The following is a 21,625-nucleotide window of genomic DNA, read 5'->3' on the forward strand; positions in this document are numbered from 1 at the left end:
ATAATTAAATTTAAACTTGATCAAAACTCAATTCAAACTAAATTATTAAACAAAACAGTAGGTAGGTAAGGGTAAGGGTAAGCTCTTCCCACGCACAGCCTAAAACTAATTAAAAGGTATGATTTTCTCCTCTGAAAATTTTGTTATCATAACAACAACAACGATTTATCTCTCTTTTCCCCCATTTTCCTCATCTGGATTTGGAGCATTGACTTAGCAGCTAACAAGTCCACGCACTGTATGGGAGTCAACACATCCAGCATTCCTTTCAACGTCTTCAGCCTCACACAGTCCGCCATTTTCATCACTCTCTCCAACCCAGCCAACATCCCTCTGACCGCCACCTCCACCAACCCGCTCACCTCCGCCGCTCCACCGTTCTTCTCCGCCAACTGCTCCTGCCTCACCAGCTCTACCATTTTCCTATCCGCCACGGCCACCTGCTGCCTCTCCATCTCCCTCTCCACCCTCTCTTCCTCCATCTTGATCTTCACTCTCAAAGCCTCAATCTTCTTCACCTGCTCCTCCGTCATGGCAGCCGACTCCACAAGCCGAAAAACGAGCGAGGGCTTCCAGCCAGTGACCCAGAGATGGGCATTCTCAAGACGGCTCAACCAAACAGGGGTGAAGAAGGCCAAGACATCTTCATGGGCGGCAGCCCATTTGAATGTGTAGTACTGCTTGTGGTGGGCGGTGAGCTTATTAACCATATCCTCGGCCGCCTGAGAATGAGAATGCTCTCTCGACACCACAAGCAGCAGCTGAAGAAAATCTTCAAGTTGGCCCATCCATTTCCTGTAGAAATCTGAGAACTTCTCTTCCACTTTGCTGTTCATTTTAATCCCTGCACTATGCATATCCATCTATGCAGACGAGAAAGTAAAGGGTGGGTGGATTATTTATTACATGTATACATCCATAGACATATATATAGAGAGAGAGAAAGAAAGAAGAAGACAGTGAGTGCGTGCGTGCGTGTACAGAGAGCCGCACAGGGAAGGAAATTAAAGTGCGGTAAGTATATATATATGTATACAGAGGTAGGGCGTACGTTGTTAAGAAAAGAGAAGTAATGAGCAGATGTAGGATGAGGGAGAAGGCAGGGTAGCTGCAAGAAAGTTGGGTTTGTTTGGGGAAAATGCAAAGAAAGCAACCTTCCAGGGAGCCCAAGGGTTAAATCATGGGGTACATACTAATTACATGCATGAAGGGTAGTAGTGTGATATGCAGGTGTATGAACGTGTCACCACCACAACTCAGGTGGGTTCCCACGTGGAGGTATATTTGTATATTAGTCATGATGCCCCATTAGTGCACCCCCAATCCCTTCACCTTCAGCTCTTGCCTTGTCTTTTTTAGGCTAATCTTTATATATCTAAAATAGTAATAATAACGACATACACAAATATCTTATGTTAACTGCAAATAATTTATAAATTTAAGATATTTTCTTTCCACTATAGCGTTTTTTCAAAATAAATTTCTAAAATTCATGAAATATAATTAATGAGTTGGCGCTATCCACAATTAATTAAACTAATCATGAGGTTTAGTTGATGTGAGCCACTGAATAAATTATATTTATTATATACACAACATAATAAAAACAGTAAAGCTAACATATATATATCTCTAATCTCGAGTTGTAATTCACCAATGCTTAATATAATTATTGAAACTAATTACGATGTGATATCTATTAACTTTTTTATAATTATATTATTGTAAAAAAACACAATATCTTTTCTAGAATTTTTATATTAATAATATTTTTAATATAGTGTTTTGCTGGAAAAAACTAAGACATTTTAGACCCGGTAATACATTTCCACTGTTGAATGTCTTTTTTCTATGGTTAAATGGTGGTTTCGATAAACCCGTGTTGCTACCTTAACCAACGAAATTTAATCGTAATTTAATTTTTTTTACTTAAAATTTATTGAGTTATTATCCAACTTGATCACCGTATTCCCATCACATATCAGTAAGACAAATACAATTTTCACTATTAATATAAAATCCAATCTTCACTTGATCAAATATTATATATTGATCATCTACCCATTTTATAATATACCTACGCAAAGTAACGAATTCTAAATCCTAGTAAAATTGGAACTGATATTAGTTAAATGAAAAGTGAACACTTCATCACTAACCCCGTACTGGTGGTGGCAGTCATAGGATGCCATGCAATCTCTATGTGTTTGAGGAGATCATGCATTATTAATTTTTTTTTTTTTTGGAATTTTTAATTTAGATTGTGTTTGGTTGAATTTGAATTAATTATACGATAGATACAATATACTTACAGTGTAATTGATGTATTGTTTAAAATTAATGACCAATCATATGACGGGTCTATCACATTTAGGGTCCGTTTACTTCGAGAATCGTATTAAATGAATAGTAGGGTTACCCTTTATTAAATGAATGATAATAAAGCCCTATATAATTAGTCAAGTGTATACTTATATGTATTATTAAAATAGGGTACATTCTATCAAGTGTTTACTTTGATGTATTCACGTAATTTTTGTAAGAAAATTGCCTTTGAGACCTTGTTTATAAAATTTAATTGACAACATACTATTATTATTATTATTATTATTGTTCTTATCATTATTATTATTTTATTACTGTTGTTGTTATTATTATTATTATTGTCATCATCATCATTACCATTTAGTCTAATTTCGAGGGTACAATGTTCATTCACATTTAATGTAACTTTGGGACTAATTTATAACCACTTTTTAAGGTAGTATTAATCATTCAGGTGTAACAGTAATTAGTGTAGGACTTTGATTTTGCCCCGATATAACAAAGTAAACACTATATTAATTTATATATACTAATTTTTTTATACAAATTTATATGTCAAAGTAAATATAATTTTATTTTGTGATTAATTTGATTCAACAAATCTAATTCAAATAAAACATTTCTAAATTTCCAAAAGATCACATAATCTTCCTACCAGTCCTGAGGCCTTACCAAACTTTTCTTTTCGAAACCGATTGGTACTTCAATATTCTTAAAACTCTTAATAGATTTCAAACCTATAAGTGTCAGAATTTATTTTAATTTATACTATATTAATATTTTTGATGTCTTTTTTATTTTTGATATGTTATTTTTTGTCCACCTAATGCTTTTTACATTTATTTTATTATATACAAGTATTAAAATTTATTTTTAGTTAATATTTTTTTTTCTTCCCAATTCAAATATTCATTTTTAAAATTATTTATTTTTATCATAATTATTTTTCCTACCACCAAAAAAAAAAATAGTAAATGAGTTATTTAAATTTTTTATGTACATAAATCGAATGTACCACATACAACTAGTCTTTTTAGTGAGGGAGAGTACTTTTTATGTATCTCCCAAATTTAATTTAATTTATTAATTTTTTTTTATTAAATTCTCACTCTTTTAGTGTAGAATGTTTTTCTGCTACTACTATTTCAACTTAATCGATTTACTTTTTTTAGATTCATCTTATATTTTAACTTTTCCATAAAATTTAGCCAAAAAATGAGTTTTATTATTATTATTATAAAAAAAAATCTTTTATCATACCAACTTTTGAATACTCAAATTTAATCTTTAATTTATTTTTTTCTTTAAAAAAGATTATCAAAATAATAATTACAATTTTCTTCAATTATCTCACAATTATAATTTTTTTCTCATTTACTAATTTTTGTTTATTCTAACAGACTTTTTTCTTTCTCATTTTCTCACCAGGGTTGCTTTTTTAACAATTTTTTTTCTCTCTATCTCATATAATTCTCCCAAAACCGCATAGCGATGATTAATTATATATTATAAAAATATATTGCTCAGGATAATTTCTTTTGTCGTGTAGTGTATATATATATTATATAGTGCTTATATATACATATTATATTAAGACTTTATTTGCTTCCATCATCTTTACAAATCTTTATTATAACTCCAAATTTCTATTATATAAATATTCGTACTTGTATGATATTCTATCTCGATTTTTAATTATCTCATTAATTATAAATATTATATAATTCATCATAATATATATTTATTTTTTCTGGCATCAATAAATGATTATTTATATACTAATATTGGAGGATGTTACAAAAGAAGTCGTCGCCGCCCCTCCCAACGCGTAGAAAATCAAACACCCAAAACGCGAAAACCATTGGCCCGCAATTTGTCCAACATTTTCCTTCCCACTCACTCTCTTCATGCAAATTGCAACCCCAAGTATTAATAAAAAACTCCAAACCCAAACCCATATATTCATCAAAACCGTGTGCTCCTCACTCCCACACCCCTTGATTTCTCCAATTCTGTTGTCTCCCTCATTTCTGCATAAAAACCCATCAGCAAACCTCCCATTATTCAAAACTCAAAGAAAGGAAGAGCTAGCAAAAGAGAATTATTAGTTGGGAAAAAAGAAAATGTGTCGCGGGTTTCAACAGAACGAGAGAGAACGCTTGAAAATCAAAGCGTTCTCCACCCGGTTATCGGCTTCGTGCTCCAAGAACAAAGCCCGCTTACCCGATTTCTTGACCCTGCATTATCTTCCCCGCATCAACGGAAGCCTCATGGAGATAAACGGGTCAAACCTCCGACCCGACTCACCCGCTTTCGTGACGCTCCATCGGGTTTTGTCGAGTGAGAGCAGCAGAGGCGCGGTGTACGCAAGCAAAGAGAGAGTGGCGGTTTGTGAAGGGGTGAGGTTCGAGATATACGTGGGGGATGTGAAGGTGTTGAAGGGAATTTTTAGAAAAGATGAGGGAGAAAAGTGGAAGATGGACTGCAAGTTGGAAGACTTCGTGGAGGGGGTGGATGACGCTGAGGTGTTGGTTGCGCCGGAGGGTCCGGCTGCGGTGATGAGCGAGAAGATGGAGATGGTGGGGGATCGGCGGCGGCGGCAGAGGAGGAGGCGTAAGTGTTGTGAGCTAGAGGAGATTCCAGAAGAGAGGGAGGAGGGGGAGTTGGGATCGGATATGTGCAGGTGCTGTGAGTGTAGTGGGGAGGAGGGAATTGAGGGTGGGGAGAATGATATGGAGGTGGAGATGGAGATGGAGATGGAGATGGAGGGAGTGAAGTGGGCGGTGGACGTGGGGATTTGGGTAGTGTGTCTTGGTGTAGGGTACTTGGTCTCCAGAGCTTCTTCTCCCAACAGATTGAGGAGAAAAAAGAGATTTATATGAGAGGATTTTTATTTATTTTTATATTTGAAGTTGCAATTTTTATAGCTGGGGGAGTTGTTGTAAATGGGAGTTATGGAAATGTTGTTTTATTAATGGATCTCATTACCATTCTCATCCTCTTCACATACCATAATTTCTCTTCTTACAATGTCCACCAGAGCATTTGTTCTTATGTCTGTCAATTTTTAATTTTAATTTAATTTAAGGGTGAAAACAGATGTTAAAACACTTCAAATTTTTGTTACTTCTTTTATTCTCGACATAAATGCTATATTATCAACTCACTTTTTATTTATTGGATTATTCTTTTTGTGTTGGTCAAAAATAAAATTATGAGATCAAATCAAATAAATTGTAGTCGCCTTTATTGCCATTACTTTCATTGTGCTTATTACTTCTCAATGTTTTTTGGGTTAGTAATATTCCTTTGCCAATATCCTTATATATATATATATATATATATTAAACTTACAATATTATAGATTATATGCTTAATATATTCAATTTTTCTTTTGATGCAGACAAAAGAAAAAAGTTGTATAATATTACTCTCCACATTTATATATGTACTTTTATAAATATTTATACTTATGTATCTCGAACCTTATATTTATTTAGACAACATATCTACATGATGTGTATGACTCAAAAGCATTTGGCCTAATGAGGAATTCATAACCTACCTGTCCATGATGAGGACGGGCTAAAAGGGAAGCCCAACATACGGCTTACCAAATCATAGGCCTGTCTTTCAAGCCCAGTTCAGGAGAAGGGATGCGGTTTCAAGATTCTAAACTCCTTAACCTAAAGGGACTTTATGCATAATAGGAGTTCTCAAAGTAAAATGAGTTCTCTCTCAACAAAAAATATGCTAATCAAGCTCTTATTTCTAAACTCCTTAACCTAAAGGGACTTTTTGCATAATAGGAGCTCTCAAAGTAAAATGAGTTCTCTCTCAACAAAAAATATGCTAATCAAGCTAGAGATAAGAGGAAATCGTGCTTTATCCACGATTTTTTCGTCTTTTTTCTCAGAAATACAGGTCATGTACAGAATCCCCATGAAGAGGGACTCCTTCTCTATAAATACAGGAAACACCCATCAAAAGGGATACCTTCAAGAATCTGGAAACTATCTTGCTGTCTTGCTGCTACTCTCAACTCGTGTTATAATCATATTTTACCCCGAAATTCTTATTTTTATCTCAATTTTTTATTACGGTTTATTTTTATATTTATTTATTCCTAAATCCAGAACAAACTTAAGCGTTAGAATGCTAACGTGTTGTTTTATAGATCCTATTTCTCAAGTTATTTTGCTCAATCAACGCAAATTCATCGTCAAGATCCAAGAATATTATACTCGTGCTAAAATCACAAATATCAATACATATATTTAATTTTTTCTTTATTTATTTCACTTGATGTTGTGCACTAAAATTATTATCAATTTTATGAAATTATTTTTTCAAAGATATAGAGCATTACCACACGCATTATGTGTGCCTCTACCATTAGTAATATATTAAGGGAGAATATTTTTTTTATGCCTCTTTTTTTATCTATTAATTTCTACATTTGTCCCATTATCTACTACTGGAAAAAAAATATTTTGAGTTAATATTATTTTCTCTTTTTTCTATTTCAAATATTCTGTTTTAAAATTGTTTATGTTTTATCATAATTATTTTATATTATTATTGTTTACTGCAATAACATTTTTTGGTAAATAATATCTAATTATTTATATTTTTTGAATTTTAATTATACATGCATTGAAAGTGCCATAACACGTAGTTTGAATCAAGCGACGATACATGAATTACAGAAAAATATTGCTTTATCACAAATATATATTAAGAAAATGTTATGGACTTGGTCATAATCATCTTGTGAGTTATGATGGGCCAAGACTCTCAAGTGGGTCCAAAACAGAAGATGTTCGGCCCAATTAACATCTCTTGGTCTAAGGCCCACAAATTATCTTCCTCATACTGAAGAACGGAATCGAGCCCTTGACTACAGTCAAAATTACCTATTTGGGGCTGGATTTTTCTAGGGTTTCTAAAGTTTGTGATCTGGATCAATTTGTTAAAATTCTTCGCGCACTTACTGCGGAAATTATCCAGGTCCTCTATCATCCGATTATAACTTGAAATATAGTTGGTGAATTAAGGAGTAACCAACGTTATCTTTCTGCTGCTTTGAAATTCACATAGTTTTGTAGAATCTTGGTTGATTTATCGAAGTATTTATGTTTCTATTCCGTAGTTTCTCGAGATTTTACCTGGCATTGTTGTGTGAGATGAAGATTTTGCGAGTTCTTTGGACTGGATTACCATTTATTGATACGCAGTGAGTCGATAATCTCCTTCTTGATATAACTGATCTCAGCGCTTTGAAGTTTCTGCGTCAAGATTTATGATCCCGATGTCTTCCTTTCTGTTTTTCTTTTGGAAATAGGTGTATTTTTCCGAACAAGATTCCCAACTCTTTATAATTGAAGTTTGATATCACGTGTTTATGGTGCTGTTGGAAGTAATAGGGTCTCTTTGTTGCGATTGATTTCAAGCTTTTGTCATAAGACGATGTCCCTGTTATTAATTTTTCTGTCATATGTGCTGTTATAGGCTGAGTAAATCCCAAATGTATTCATCGTGTTGATAATCAAAGAACAACAGCTCTCATTGTGGTATATCCGTCTTTTGAAGCTATATCTAAGAGTATTACTTCCATGGGAGAGCATAGTTCAACAGACAAGCTAAGCCCTGGCTTGTCAGGCAAGCTAAAGATCAGTGATGGGGATGGAATGAACGATACAAATGATTTGCAGAAAGTTCTTGTAGGGAGATATTACATTGAGGAGGAGGAGGAAGAGGAAGATGAATTTTCAGAAGAAGCATTGTTAGTGCAGATGGGCTACGCGAAATCTGAATCCATAAGAGATACGTTAAAAGGGCCGGAAAGGCAATATTATGATGAGGCAGAAGAGGAAGAGGAGGAGGATTTATCAGAAGAATCATTACTGGCTGAAATGGGCTATCTAAAGAATGAACCACCCAAACACGAACCAATTACCGCGCCAATGGCTGATCTACATCTTGTTTCTGCTCTCAAAGGGAGTCGCGAGAAAGAAGGCAAGCCAGCTAAATGCCGAGTTTCTTGGGCACCAGACGTGTATGATCCACCTTCTACATCTGAGGAACATATTGCAATGAGCAAGACTGAGAGGAATAAGAGTGAGCAGAAGGTGAAGGGTGCAGCTGGGAAGAACAGGCAAAGGGCTGGTGGCAAAGGGGTGGCAGCAGGTGAAGTCGGAGGCAAGGGGAGTAGAGGTGGAGGCAGCAAAGGAAATGTGAGAGGAGGGAAGGCAGCAGGAAAAGGTAAGGATAAGAAACAGGCTAAGAAGCATGGTGGCAGAGCTAGCAAATATTCTGATTCTGATGAGTAACAAAATGTTTAGACTTGGGACGATGTTGCCATTTTTTCTCTTTGCAATTAAACGTAACTAAGCATCCATGATCTTGTAAAGTCAGGTAAATATACATGTTAACTTGTGATTAGCAGGAAGTTGGCCTGTCCTTGTGATGGTTCTCATCACCTTCTGATGTCTAAGTTCAGTCTTCAGCATCATCTTAACTTATCCTAAACTTGCTGATTAGAATACAATTGAAATGCTAGGTATGTTCAATGCTCCAATTGGTATGCATGAATGGATGCTGCGGATGATTTTAGCATATCATTTCCATGTTTTCAGAGGATTTAGAAAATGAATTAAATAAAAACTTTTCAAACAAGTCATTTATATGTTTTGTAAATAACAATGAAACTTATAATAGAATGCACAAGTCTTGTTATATATAAGATTTTATTTTGAAAGTATTAAGTAAATTGTGTGATTTCCTATATTTACTTTTGAATGTTTTCATATATTTAGAATACTTAATATTCACAAAATAGCATATGTTATTAAATGTAGAATAAATATTGAGAAATAGTATTGCGTTGTATTATAATATTTTTTATCCTTACAGTAAATATCATATAAAATACTTATGTAAATGGCTTTCTACTTAGTAAAAACATTTCAAAATTTAAATTAGTTATATCATATATTTAATTATCTTATATCGATATTCATTATGCTTAACTTCCAACTATAAATCTTGTAAATGTAAATTTTGCAAAAAGTTACTTTAGTAATATAAAAAGAATAATAGATTCCCACAATAGCTAAAATCTCTCGTATTTTCAAGAATAAATGTTCCTAATCTTAGTTATATCTCCCGTTAGCCATTGTTGTTGTGATTAATGGAAGTGTAACTGGCTGGGAAAAGTCCAACAAACATGAAAAATCTATCCCAAATTAAATCTAATCGAGTTAAATTAATTATTCAACAAGTGTGATATATTTATAATAGGATTAATTATGCTTTCTTCTGCTAAGGTTAGATGTAATTACACAAACTCTAGTGGTTTGGGAAATTACATCAACACTCTTAAAATTTGCTTTCGTATAATAAATAAGTCCTTCCATTAATCAATGAATTTGCTTATATTATTTGACCAACAAAGGGTGAATATCTTTAATTCAATTTTTTTATTAATATCATCAAATTTGGTGAATTTGACTAACGAAATGACTTATTTGTTAGACGAAAACAGACCATAAAGGTGCTAGATGAAAAATTTTCAAAATCTACGTGTAATTACATAAAACCTCATAGAGGAGGAGTATAATTATCCTTTTATAATATGATTAATTACTATTTTTAAATTATACATCAATTCGAGCAAGTTAAAATTTTTCAAAAAACCTTAGTGATGCGATTTAGAGTTTGATCATAACTACCTCAAGTGATCTGAATGGGACAATGGACTCTCTGCCACAACTCACGTGATCGTATGCAAACGAATGATCAGGTTTTAGATATGCTTCAAACAAATTGCTGTCGTTTTAGGAAAAAGAGCAAGGCTTGTTCCAGCGGCTGAAATAAGAAAGGATCAAGAAAGAGCAGATTTAGATAGAGCTTGATCGAAGCATTGTCCTCTTGCACGCACATACGAACAACTGATTCTCTCATCAAATTTCAGCCATCAGCTTATATGCAGGTGCACAATTTATGAAAAACAGGAGCAGCCCTTCCTAACACCAAAAACATGATATATTTCAGTCGCAAGCACACAGTTTATCGTGTAGTATTCAAAATACGCATCCACATGGACTCGTATGGATTGTTGAATTACGACAAGATGCGAAATTACGATAGTGAAACGAAACTCATAGTACTAACGAATAAGCTAAATATAATGGTAGTAGAAAAATTGTCCATAAGAATAAACTTCCAGAATCAGTTTTCCAGATGACATAACAAGGTGAATCTGCAAGAACATTTATTTTTGCCCTAGAGAAAGGGCATTTTATTAGTACAATATGGTACCACATTATTATTAGCAACTGAAAACATCACAGAGACTTTAGCATATTGTGATTACTGGTAAAAAGGACACTAACTGAAACTGGACATCGACAAGAACATGAAAGCTATAATGATGTATAGCTGTATTTAGGAAACTCAGTGCCTTGCGTGCTTTTGATCCCTCCTCCTGCCCCATGCATGGATGCAAAGATGAAGTTTTCTTCCGGTGGCCAGAAAATCGACAGCCTGAACTGGGGTCAATATACTCATCAGCTCTTTCAGCGTGTTCAACCGCAGATTATCAGCCTCTTCCAGCATACTGGTCATTGACACGGCAAGCGACTTCAGGGCCTCCTCGGCTTCCGTGCTGGCCTCACTGTGTGCTGCCAGTTCCTTTGCAATGATGGCAATAGGCTGATCAGCCATCTCCTCTTGCATACTGGCCAACTTTGACGATAGCTTTTCTTCCTCCCGAATTGTCTTCAGCTGCAAACTGTTGATTGAGTTGATTTGACTCGGTGAGAGCTCGCCAAGCCCACCAGTTCTATTGCCATGAAGATATTCATCCAGACGGGATGAGATTTCCTTCCCAGACAGAGCATAAACGAGCCTTATAAATATCGACGGTCTGCAGCCTCCGGCCCACAACATGGAGCCCTCAAGTGATGTGCACCAGGTGGGAGAGAAGTAGGGGTAAACATCCTCTCGAGCCAGGCTGACTCGCCGGCAAAGGTATTCTTGAAAGTGCCTAATATTTTTTTCAACAAGTTGGCTCAGCTCTGCTGTATGATCATCCCCATCAGCATTGTTGAGGCGAAGTGACTGTAGGAGCTCAGAAAGGTCTTGCTCTTGGAGGCTCATCCACTCCCTGAAGCAACTGAGCCGAGAACCTTCATCATTATTTTCCATAACGAAATGTTCTCTGAGGTCATGTCATATATGATAATTAAAAACTGTAGTGTATATATACATGGAAATTTACAGTTTGTAAGTTGAGTATTAGCCACAAACAGACCAGAGATAAATAAATATATGTTTCTGTAAAAAGTTAACTGTAATTAGACGATATGATCAGCCAGCTGTTGGGGAATTTATTAAATGGCAGTACGTTGTTACTTGTACAAGATTCTAAATTCTTCAGTTTAGTAGCTCTGCTACTCTCAAAACCTGAGAATAGAACAGAAGGCCTCAGGCTCAGGGATCTGTCTTGGCATTCTTGTTATGAATGGTTAATCAATCCTCTCTCTTGTTTTTCCCTAACATCTTCCATTGAGTTGTTCGGGCACCAGAGATCATGTGTTCGCTTTTGTCGCTTATGAAATTCTTGCTGAAATGCTCGCCTCTTGCTAATAATACTGGCACAAAATTCTAGCATTACAAAATTGACAATCAAAAACATGGTGCTACCGCAGCAGTACTAAGCTGGTAGGCGTATGGAAAGAGATAAGACATCACATGATCACCCAAGTAAGTTTCATTATGTGCTAATGATGCAAAAGCAAAGGATCTGGATTGATTAAGCTTGCTAAGGACAATCCTTTTCTACACCATTTTCGAAATAAACTGTGAAGATATCAAATGTGCATTGTTTACTTTGTCTAATTTCTAGACTGTTTTCACAGGATTACATTCCATGAAATGCCACCAAGTCAGGTTCCCCTTGAAGCAATTATTTGCAACAATGATACAGTGATCAACTCATAATTTCTTCTGATAAAACTCAGCCACAGAGACATTAAATACAAGGTTTTGGCACAAACATGAGCTAACACTTCTTAGTTAAATGCTTATAAATTAATAGACTGAATTTGGGGTGAAAAACAAGTCACGTCACGTCACTTATGCGTAATCAGTTCATCAGCCAGGTGGTGTAAATATCTTAACTACATGACCCAAAAGATAACACCATCAAGAAAAAAACAAATGAAACAAGATAAATAAGTATTCTTGAGGTCTGTGCTATAACCATGAGGACATCAGTTCTTTGGGGTTTCTCCGCAACGAGAGGTTTTCTGGATGGAAGCATTCTTCCCATGTGAAAACAGATCCCCATTTTTGTCACAGCATGCTGCAATTGCATTTGCAGAAAATCGTCACCGTTTTATTTAGTATACTTGCTGCTCGGAAAAAGGTGAAGAATATAAATATAGAAAGGTTGTGGTGATGACAACAGAGGAAAATCGACAGACTAAAATTCAGACTCAAATTTCGGTTGTTGGCCTCGTGACCATTTAATCATAAGCATGAGCGTTTCGTACTGCTTGACAGCTGCAAGTGAATATCTTCTATTCCATCACTGGAAACAAGAATAGAACAGAGGAAACATAAGCCATTCCGCTTTCTTTGGTGTTTCAGTTGTTGCATAGTTGAATATGTCAGTCAATTTAAATTCCCTTAAACAGTCTTAACGTACACTTGAATATCCATAGCGAAGATGATCACATGCCTTTGCTGGCTCACTCTGGATTCTTGGAATTTGGTTTCTATAGTATCAGTTTTTCAATAAAAATGAGGCCTTCATTTTAATGATAAGATTGGGGCTTCAAAACTCTCACTTGGCAAAAAAATTTGGATTTCGAATCCCATGATTGTGGTGTATTTGTCTAGTTACTAGCAGTCTATAGTTTATTATTTTTGTTGTTTCGTAATGAAATTATTAATGTATTGAATAGATTTTAAATATCTTAATATATTGTAAGATGCAAATGTTCGTCAATATTTAAAAAACAAATGTTTTCCAGATGACAAAAAAAGGGATATCCACAGAAATAGTAGCAGCAAAATTAGTTTGTCAACAAGAAAGAAGAACATTTATTAGTACAAAAAAAATGGGAAAAATTCAGAGACCCCTGTGATAATAGAAATGTTCAAAAACCCCCTTATGAAAATTAAAATATCAAATACCCCCTATGATATAAGATAAAGTTCAAAAACCCCCTCCATAAAAAAATTGGACCACACGCGCTTTGACCGCGATTTTTCTATAAAAATACCCTTTTTTTGACATTTTTGCCCTTCTCTCACATTTAATATATAATATTATATATATGTATTTAAGAATTAAATATTATTTTATATAATAATTACTTAATATATAATAAAATATTATTTTAATTAAATTAAAATTAATTTTATATATAATTAAAAAAAATAGCAGCGTCGGCGTCGACAGCGACGCCGCCGCTTCTTAAGAGGAGGGTCGGCGCCCTCCTCACCCTGGCCGACGGCCGTCGCCTTCCATTTTTGGGCGACACCAATCGCCCAGCTCTAGGTGACAGGGGAGGGAAGGGGGCATTTGGAAGTGGAAGTGGGGGAGGGGGAAAGAAGATGGGGATGCGGGGTGGAGATATAATTGTTATTTTTAATTTTGTTTATAAATTATAAATATATGTTAAAAATTATAAATTAAAATAATTATATATTAATAAACCTAGTTGACCTGGTTGACTAGAATAAATATTTTAGTCATTGTTTTTAAAAAAATAGATTCAAATTGATTAGGGGCAGTGTGATTATTTAATGTTAACATAGGGGTGACTTTTGATATTAAAAATTTTATAAAGGGGTTTTTGATATTTTGTTATATCACAGGGGTCAAAATGAATTTAACCCAAAAAAAAAAATATACTACCATACTATTAACAAATAAAAAGTATCACAAAGACTTCAGCATACTGGCAATACAAAATTTAAAGACAGTGACTGAAACTTGACAAGAACATAAAAGCTACAACCCGCCATAATTATACATAACTATTGAGGTAATTCAGTGCCTCCCATGCTCACGATCCCTCCTCCTGCCCCATGCATGGACGCAAAGATGAAGCTTTCTTGCCGTGGCTATGAAATCCACAGACTGAACTGGGGTCAGTATACTCGTCAGCTCCTTCAGCGTATTTAACCGCAGACTATCAGCCTCTCCCAACACACCGATCAAGGAGGCGGTAAGGGCATTCAGTGCCTCATCCGCTTCGGTGCTGGTCTGGCTGCATGCTGCCAGTTCCTTGGCAATGATGAAAATAGGCTGATCCGCCATCTCCTCTTGTATACTGGCCAAGTTTGCAGATAGCTTATCTTCCTGCTGGATTGTCCTGAGCTGCAAACTGTTAATTGAGTTGATTTGACTCGCTGAGAGCTCACCAAGCCCACCACTTCTACCACCATGAAGATATTCGTCCAAATGGGATGCCAGTTCCTTCCCAGAAAGAACATAAACAAGCCTTACAAATATCGACGGTCTGCAGCCTCCAGCCCACAACATGGAGCCCTCAAGTGAAGTGCACCAGGTAGGCGAGAAGAAGGGGGAGACATGGTTCCTAGCCAGCCTGGCTCGCTGGCTAGCGTATTCTTGGAAGTGCCTAATATTTTTGTCAACAAGTTCGCGCAGGTCCGCAGTGTGATCATCTCCATCAGCATCATTGAGGCTAAGCGACTGGAGGAGCTCCGAGAGGTCTTGCTCTTGGAGGTTCATCCATTCATTGAAGCAACGGTGAGAACCTTGAAAACCATCTTCCATAGTGAAATGTTTTCTGATTTCACGTGTGATAAAACTTGTAATGTACAATATATATATATATATAAACGACTGAAAATTTACTGCAGGTAAATTGTGTGTTTTATCACAATTAAGAAGCACAGAAGAGACAGATAACAAGTTTTTGTGTGTTGAAGGAATTTATAAATGGCTGTCTGGTGCTCTTTTGTGCAAGATGATAAACTCTTCAATTTAACAGCTGTGTCTGTCACCCACGGGCGTCGGTCTTGGTATTCTTGTGGGATAATCGATGACTGGTGCAAACATCTCTCTTGTTTTTCCCTTCCCTCGTCCATTGAGTTTTTTGGGCAGAGAGCAAACTATCCCATCAGAGTTCCTGTGTTCACTTTTGTCCCTTATGGCATAGTATCAAATTCTTGCTGAAATGCTCACCTCTGACTATCAAATTCTAGCACTACAAGCTTGAAGATCAGGCAAAAAACTGAGTTTGAAAAGAAAATAATAGGCCCGTAGGTAGGCATGCAGAAAGAGATAGACACCACCGTTCTCTCATCAAAATTTGGTAACAGTCCTATGGGAAAAATGGTAAAAGACAGCCATACCCTCCAAACATACTGTATATACTATGTTTGGTTTTGTGTTTTAAAATGTGCCAAAACACCAAACCTTGTTTGGTTTTGTCTCTGCACACCTTCACTAGGTGTGCAGTAATTTTTTTTTTTCCTTCTTCTCTTTTTCTTATTTTTGGATTTCTTTTCTCTCTCTCTTCTTTCTTTTCTGTCATTGTCAGCTTTTTCTCTTTCTTTTCTTTCTTCTTTCTTCTCTCTCCTTTTTTTTAATATATAATATATATGACATGTAATAAATAAGTAATACTAAAAAATAATTATTAACTTATAAAATTATTGATATTAAAAATATTTACTATCAATGCTACTTGGTTAAAATATTTAAAACTTTTCTACCAAACGGAAATATTGTAGCAGTTGCGTACACTACTGACAATATATCAGTATTATATTCCTAATTCGTATTTTTATTATTTCAATTAGCTATTAAAATTTATCAGTTCATATATAAAAGTCTAATGAATGTATTTTCAACATGTTATATAGTGCATTTAACGCTTGATTACAATTTTTTTCAACTTAGACCATTTAAATCTTTTGTACTCATATTTTTTCCTATTTCAATGAAATATTTGAGAAATTTAAAAATTGAGGACAATATACCAGTAATACATACTTAATTATAAACTTTTTTATTTAAATTTTATATATTATGTTTTTTATTCCAAATATAAAGTCTAACAAAATTATTTTGGAGACAATACTACATGTATTTAATTATGCATTAAAATTATAATTATTATTTAAAATATAAAAAGAAATGCCTCAATAAAAAAATTTACTTAACATAAATATATATATTATATTTCACTAACAAACAAAATACTATATACATACACATATATATATTACTAAATATATATATTAAAAGACATGATTTGATAATGAACAGTAACTCCTGTCTCCCAAATCCCAACATCAAACCTACACCACTTATTTTATAATATTTTATATTATATAAAATATAAATCCAAACATACCATATATCTCAAAACACATATTTACTTATTTCTATTTTTCTCTTTCTATCTCCAAAATACCAGAATAAAAATATCCAAAATATTAATTCAAACATAATGATACATATTAGGTAGGGCAATGAAGGATCCGCACACTTGGTCTCGAGTCTGGTGCCCGCCCAGTTGATCCGAAGGCAAAGCTGTAGATGGCTAGACATGTGGCAACATTAGGTGAACTCCATGTGTAGTGGGGGAAAACTATAAATACTTCCAACCCACTGTTCATTTGATAAGTTGTTAGTTGTATTTATTTTAGTTTATATTAGATCTCACATTCAAGTTTTAAGGACTGACTTAAGTTTCGAAATGTCGCACATCTATTTTGTAGTTGGTTTTCAGAATTGAACCAAACCAAGAACCCAGGTTCCCTGTTGCCCGACCAAGTGACCCGAGACCCCAATCAAACAGAAACCCTGAACTAAAGCAATGATGCAATTCAAGAATGTCCGTCATTTAACAGAGTGGTAAATATTAAGGGTAAAAATAAGTTAAATAGTTGTGGGTTATTAGTTTCAGCCAAGTGGTATAAATATCATAACTCTATGACGCAGAAGACGATAAATTCTTCAATTTAGAAAAAAGCAGCAACTCAAGAAACAAAATATCAATATAGTCAGTCATTGATTCTTGTGAACCGCTGCAACGTGAAGTTTTTTGGATGGAAGCATTCTTCCCATGTGAGAGCAAATCCCCATTTTTGTCGCAGCATGCTGCAATTACATTTGCCAAAAATAATCACGTAAGATATTCCCTTCGCACATGAGACTTCTGATAGAAACATCTTGTGTCATTAGGTTTGTCCTCCTGAAACCACTACTACACGTGGAGATCAGTAAGCATTAGAACATAGACAGATTTTGGAACCACAACCCAAGAAACTGGGTTGGACTTGTTCTGGATTTGGTTGAGCTGTACGTGGACCTGAATTGCGTTGCAATTGATTTGAAACATGGCCTGTCATTGCTGATAACCAATCTGATACCAATAGCCCAATACACCTCGCTTCCAATTTATGTATGAAGCATGCATGATTCGAAAACCAACCAACTAAAATCTTATGATAACCACACAATCAATCATAAGCTTTTGTTTCAACCTCATCATTATGTTTCATTAAACCTAGGTGGCGAAGGTAATGATTATTCCTCCATCATTAACTTTTTAATTACTAATAATTATTTAAATGTTAATGAAAAAGTAGGTAGCAAGCAAGCAAGAGCAATTTCAGGAAAATTATAGACTGCCCTTCTTGGAAATTAAATTACAAGGAAAGTGGATTGATTGATTACATGAGATTGATGCTTACCACTATTTTAAAAGTGCACAGAAATAGAAGAATCCCTAACTTGAATTATTGTTAAGCAAGGTGAATGATGCTGACTTTTAATGATACATGTGCTTCCTATGAAATATGCGTAAGGAGGGATCACATTCAATGATACATGTGCATATTGGGGTGCATAAATTACTCACTAAGCCAAAACAAGAAAAACAAACCTCTCATTTTGATGATCTAAAATTGGTAAATTGCGAAATAGACATCCTGATTAGTAGATCCATTACGCAAACATGAAGTTCTGTTTTCTCTTTAATTGAAAGAATTAGTAAAAGCAATGTATGATCCCAACTGATATTGTAGTCCCAGCAATCATAGCTTAACAAGGTTTTTCACGCAAACATGAAGTTCTGTTTTCTCTTTAATTGAAAGAATTCGTAAAAGCAATGTATGATCCCAACTGATATTGTAGTCCCAGCAATCATAGCTTAACAAGGTTTTTCACATCCATACTTGTGCATGTGTATATATGTGAGTGATGTTAATACACAAAAATGGATATGGAACAAACTGATGGTAATCAATGGTGCTTATATGCAGTAAATGCCAGTATAAGCACCATCAACCACAGTTTAGATAAAGTATGTTTTTTAACTGAGTAATCTGAATTCAAAAGGAAAAATCTAAAAGGGAGGGGGAAACAGTATATTTATCTAGGCAGCATCCAGACGGGAAATTCTTACGACAAAGAAGCAACACGATGTCAAGAAACACGTAGATGGAAAGTAGAATACACATAATGTCAAGAAATCTATTGGTCAATCCCTGTCTTCAGAGCTTATGGGATGTCTTTCCAACAAATCAAAACTATACCATTTTTTTTCTCTTTCTAGTTGCAGTTTAGAACTCTAATAAAACAGCTACAAGATGCATAATGCACTACCAAATCATGGAGCCTAGAATACCATGGTGCTGGAATCATGCAAAATTTCTCCTATAGATCCACATAACTTTTAGCAATTAACTAAATTTAAAGCTCAATGCAACACAATGTATCCGCATCTCTGATGAGTCATGACTCTTCGCAGCAAGAAACGAAGTGAGACTAACATGCTTCAGGTAATTCTCAGATCAAGAAGCCACGTGAAAAAGCATGATTTTGCTGCAGTCACGTCTATGCCAGGCAACAGAACAAGAGGATAGAACTAAGTCGATGTCAAATTAAAGTTTCAACAATGTTTGACATAATTATACACCCAATACAATAAGATAACTGATCTTGCATTGCAGGATACCCCAGTTTTTAATAACATAAATTTGAGACACTAACCTCGTGCGATAACAGATGAGTCATTTTAGATTTCCTCCAATCAATTTTGAGTTTACAGTCCCCTCAAAGATGCTTCTCTTTCCACTCAAAAGATCACTATTGATGTTTCCAAGCGATACAGCCCTAGGTGCTTCTAACTTTCACAATCCAGTAATTGCAAAGAAATCTTGATAAGGCAAATTTGTCAAGAACTTCTACAACCTTCCATAGGTTTACTTTAACATCGGCTCTTGTGCGTTATGCAGTTAAGAAACACAAAACATATGAAGTAGGGAATTTGGCGATCACTGAAACGTACAGCTCACAGGATTTGATAATAGATATATACTCACACTCGTTATTAATCAACAACAAGGTAAATTTACCTATCTACTTCTCTCAGAAGTTAAACAGCTAGAACTCATCGAGGGTCCGCTTCATTCTCCAGAGGATTTTAGAGAATCTACTTCAACATGAACATAAATTAACCAAGAATGATGAGGTTACATTGGCGCTTCATTTAACCAGCAGAACAAGAGGTATATATGGAAATAAATAAGAAAAACAAAGTAACTATCATACAGAAGCCATCAAGTGTTAAAAAAGGAAGGAAAAAGAAGGGCATACTCTTCTCCCTTCTTTATCTCTCTATTCAGTGTCTGAAGGCAAGTAAGAAGAATCAACAACATTTGCCGTCGTGAGGCTTAGCAATCCAGGCTTCAATTCACGGTCACAGAATTCCTCGTATTCTACTCTATCCCCTCCTTTCTTCTTCACCTCAACCACTCTCAACGATGGTGTCAATTCGAATATCTCAGCTGCAATAGTCAAGGGTCCCTTCTCACCATCCTTTGATCCTTCCAAACTCACCCTGCAATCCTTTTTCCTCACTGTAAAACTCACAACCTTGGCAATTTCCTCCAACTTTGATATGATGCTTGGCACAGGTGCCCCTGAAACAAACCTTGCCCCTCCATCTGCTCCTTCCTCAAACAACCCTGACAAATCGAAACCACGCGAAAACGAGATGATATCAAAAGCATTCAAGCTAGCAGGCCTAGGAAGACCAGTGATCTTCCTTCTGGTCAGCAACTCAGATTCTGATTCAGATAGCGACTGCTCAGATAAAGAATCAGCGTCGTCATTCACATCTTCATTCACATCATCAACACTGCACAACTTGTCATCCTCAATATAGAATTTCACATGCTTAAACCCCTTTTTGAACCATTTATTGTTCATGACCTCCGGAATCGTGATCCTGGTCTCCGGATTTGTGTCAAGTAAGCGTCTCAAAAGCCGAGCCAATTCGGGTGAAAACCACCTGGGACACCTAAATTCACCTTTATAAATCTTCTTATACATAAGCATGATATTTTGATCGTGGAATGGCAAGTAGCCCGCCATCAAAACAAAGAGTATCACGCCACAGCTCCAAATATCAACTTTGGCCGCATCATATCCCTTCCTTGCCAACACCTCCGGCGCCACATACGCCGGTGTCCCGCAAAAGGTATGGAAAAGGCCATCCTGCTTAATCTGCTCGGATATAGCACTCAACCCAAAATCCGAGACTTTAAGATTCCCATCTTCATCAAGCAATATATTTTCTGGTTTCAGATCACGATGATAGACGCCGCGCGCGTGGCAGAAACCCACCGCGGAAACCAGTTGCTGAAAATACTTCCTAGCAACTTCCTCCTTAAGCCTGCCCTTGGCAACCTTGTTGAACAGCTCACCACCCTTCACGTATTCCATCACGAAGAAGATTTTCGACTTGGTTGCCATGACTTCAAACAATTGCACAATGTTGGGATGGCGGACTCTCCTCAAAATCGAGATCTCACGCTTGATGTGGGCTATTAACCCTACCTTCAAGATCTTCTCTTTATCAATCACTTTAATCGCCACGCTCTCCCCGGTCTTGACGTTCCTGGCGTGGTATACCTTGGCAAACGTTCCATGCCCAAGGAGTTTTCCAATTTCATACCTGCCTAATAAAAGACCCTTCATCTCTTTCTGTTTCGCAACATTCGTCGCGGTGGAGGTTGTGGCGGCGGTGGCCGCGGCCATGGATCGCCCGAAATCAGATATGGAAACCCTGATTGCTAAAATTAGAAGCCCCTCCTAATGTATGATGAGACTGAGGCGATCGTATGGAAGAGATGGTTTTGCCATTGGGCTTCAAAGCTGGTCTCTCTCCGTGTCCCCCACCCGCCCCTTCTTTTGTGAGGTCTATAAAAAGCTGAAAACTTTGTTGTAGTCGAACGA

At 35.7% G+C, this 21,625-nt stretch overlaps 5 protein-coding genes and 1 pseudogene across 7 annotated transcripts; 2 read left to right on the plus strand and 4 right to left on the minus strand.

Moving 5' to 3' along the window:
* Nucleotide 1: 1 nt before the first annotated feature.
* Nucleotides 2-1,170, minus strand: LOC105179470 (transcription factor-like protein). Its single transcript, XM_011103096.3, has one exon. The coding sequence runs from the start codon at nt 861-863 to the stop codon at nt 147-149; it is 717 nt and encodes a 238-aa protein (XP_011101398.1). The 5' UTR covers nt 864-1,170; the 3' UTR covers nt 2-146.
* Nucleotides 1,171-4,221: 3,051 nt separating this feature from the next.
* LOC105179471 (NADP-specific glutamate dehydrogenase) lies at nt 4,222-5,324 on the plus strand. The gene has a single exon (XM_011103097.3). The coding sequence runs from the start codon at nt 4,449-4,451 to the stop codon at nt 5,205-5,207; it is 759 nt and encodes a 252-aa protein (XP_011101399.1). The 5' UTR covers nt 4,222-4,448; the 3' UTR covers nt 5,208-5,324.
* A 1,884-nt stretch (nt 5,325-7,208) lies between these two features.
* On the plus strand, nt 7,209-8,821 carry LOC105179472 (uncharacterized). 3 transcript variants are annotated; one of them, XM_011103100.3, is made up of 2 exons: nt 7,209-7,335; nt 7,837-8,821. In XM_011103100.3, the coding sequence occupies exon 2, from the start codon at nt 7,941-7,943 to the stop codon at nt 8,655-8,657; it is 717 nt and encodes a 238-aa protein (XP_011101402.1). In that variant the 5' UTR covers nt 7,209-7,335; nt 7,837-7,940; the 3' UTR covers nt 8,658-8,821. The 3 variants fall into 3 exon arrangements, with proteins under 3 accessions (XP_011101402.1, XP_011101403.1, XP_011101400.1); XM_011103101.3 differs by having other exon boundaries at nt 7,238-7,561; nt 7,918-8,821; XM_011103098.3 differs by having other exon boundaries at nt 7,239-7,561.
* Nucleotides 8,822-10,549: 1,728 nt separating this feature from the next.
* Nucleotides 10,550-11,672, minus strand: LOC105179473 (protein DELAY OF GERMINATION 1). The gene has a single exon (XM_011103102.3). It carries the CDS (start codon nt 11,533-11,535, stop codon nt 10,783-10,785), a length of 753 nt encoding a protein of 250 aa, XP_011101404.1. The 5' UTR covers nt 11,536-11,672; the 3' UTR covers nt 10,550-10,782.
* Nucleotides 11,673-14,264: 2,592 nt separating this feature from the next.
* Nucleotides 14,265-15,277, minus strand: LOC105179503 (protein DELAY OF GERMINATION 1 pseudogene; annotated as a pseudogene).
* Nucleotides 15,278-19,818: 4,541 nt separating this feature from the next.
* LOC105179474 (CBL-interacting serine/threonine-protein kinase 12) lies at nt 19,819-21,597 on the minus strand. Its single transcript, XM_011103103.3, has one exon. It carries the CDS (start codon nt 21,425-21,427, stop codon nt 20,003-20,005), a length of 1,425 nt encoding a protein of 474 aa, XP_011101405.1. The 5' UTR covers nt 21,428-21,597; the 3' UTR covers nt 19,819-20,002.
* Nucleotides 21,598-21,625: the final 28 nt, after the last annotated feature.

The sequence above is a fragment of the Sesamum indicum genome, linkage group LG12, assembly GCF_026168435.1.
Source record: "Sesamum indicum cultivar Baizhima isolate 11 linkage group LG12, ASM2616843v1, whole genome shotgun sequence".
In the NCBI taxonomy this organism is placed as follows: domain Eukaryota; kingdom Viridiplantae; phylum Streptophyta; class Magnoliopsida; order Lamiales; family Pedaliaceae; genus Sesamum; species Sesamum indicum.

Bases quoted from the DNA above. Each gene is read 5' to 3' on its own strand.
- LOC105179473 (XM_011103102.3), bottom strand. From the start codon at position 11,535: ATGGAAAATAATGATGAAGGTTCTCGGCTCAGTTGCTTCAGGGAGTGG.
- LOC105179474 (XM_011103103.3), bottom strand. From the start codon at position 21,427: ATGGCCGCGGCCACCGCCGCCACAACCTCCACCGCGACGAATGTTGCG.
- LOC105179471 (XM_011103097.3), top strand. From the start codon at position 4,449: ATGTGTCGCGGGTTTCAACAGAACGAGAGAGAACGCTTGAAAATCAAA.
- LOC105179472 (XM_011103100.3), top strand. From the start codon at position 7,941: ATGGGAGAGCATAGTTCAACAGACAAGCTAAGCCCTGGCTTGTCAGGC.
- LOC105179470 (XM_011103096.3), bottom strand. From the start codon at position 863: ATGGATATGCATAGTGCAGGGATTAAAATGAACAGCAAAGTGGAAGAG.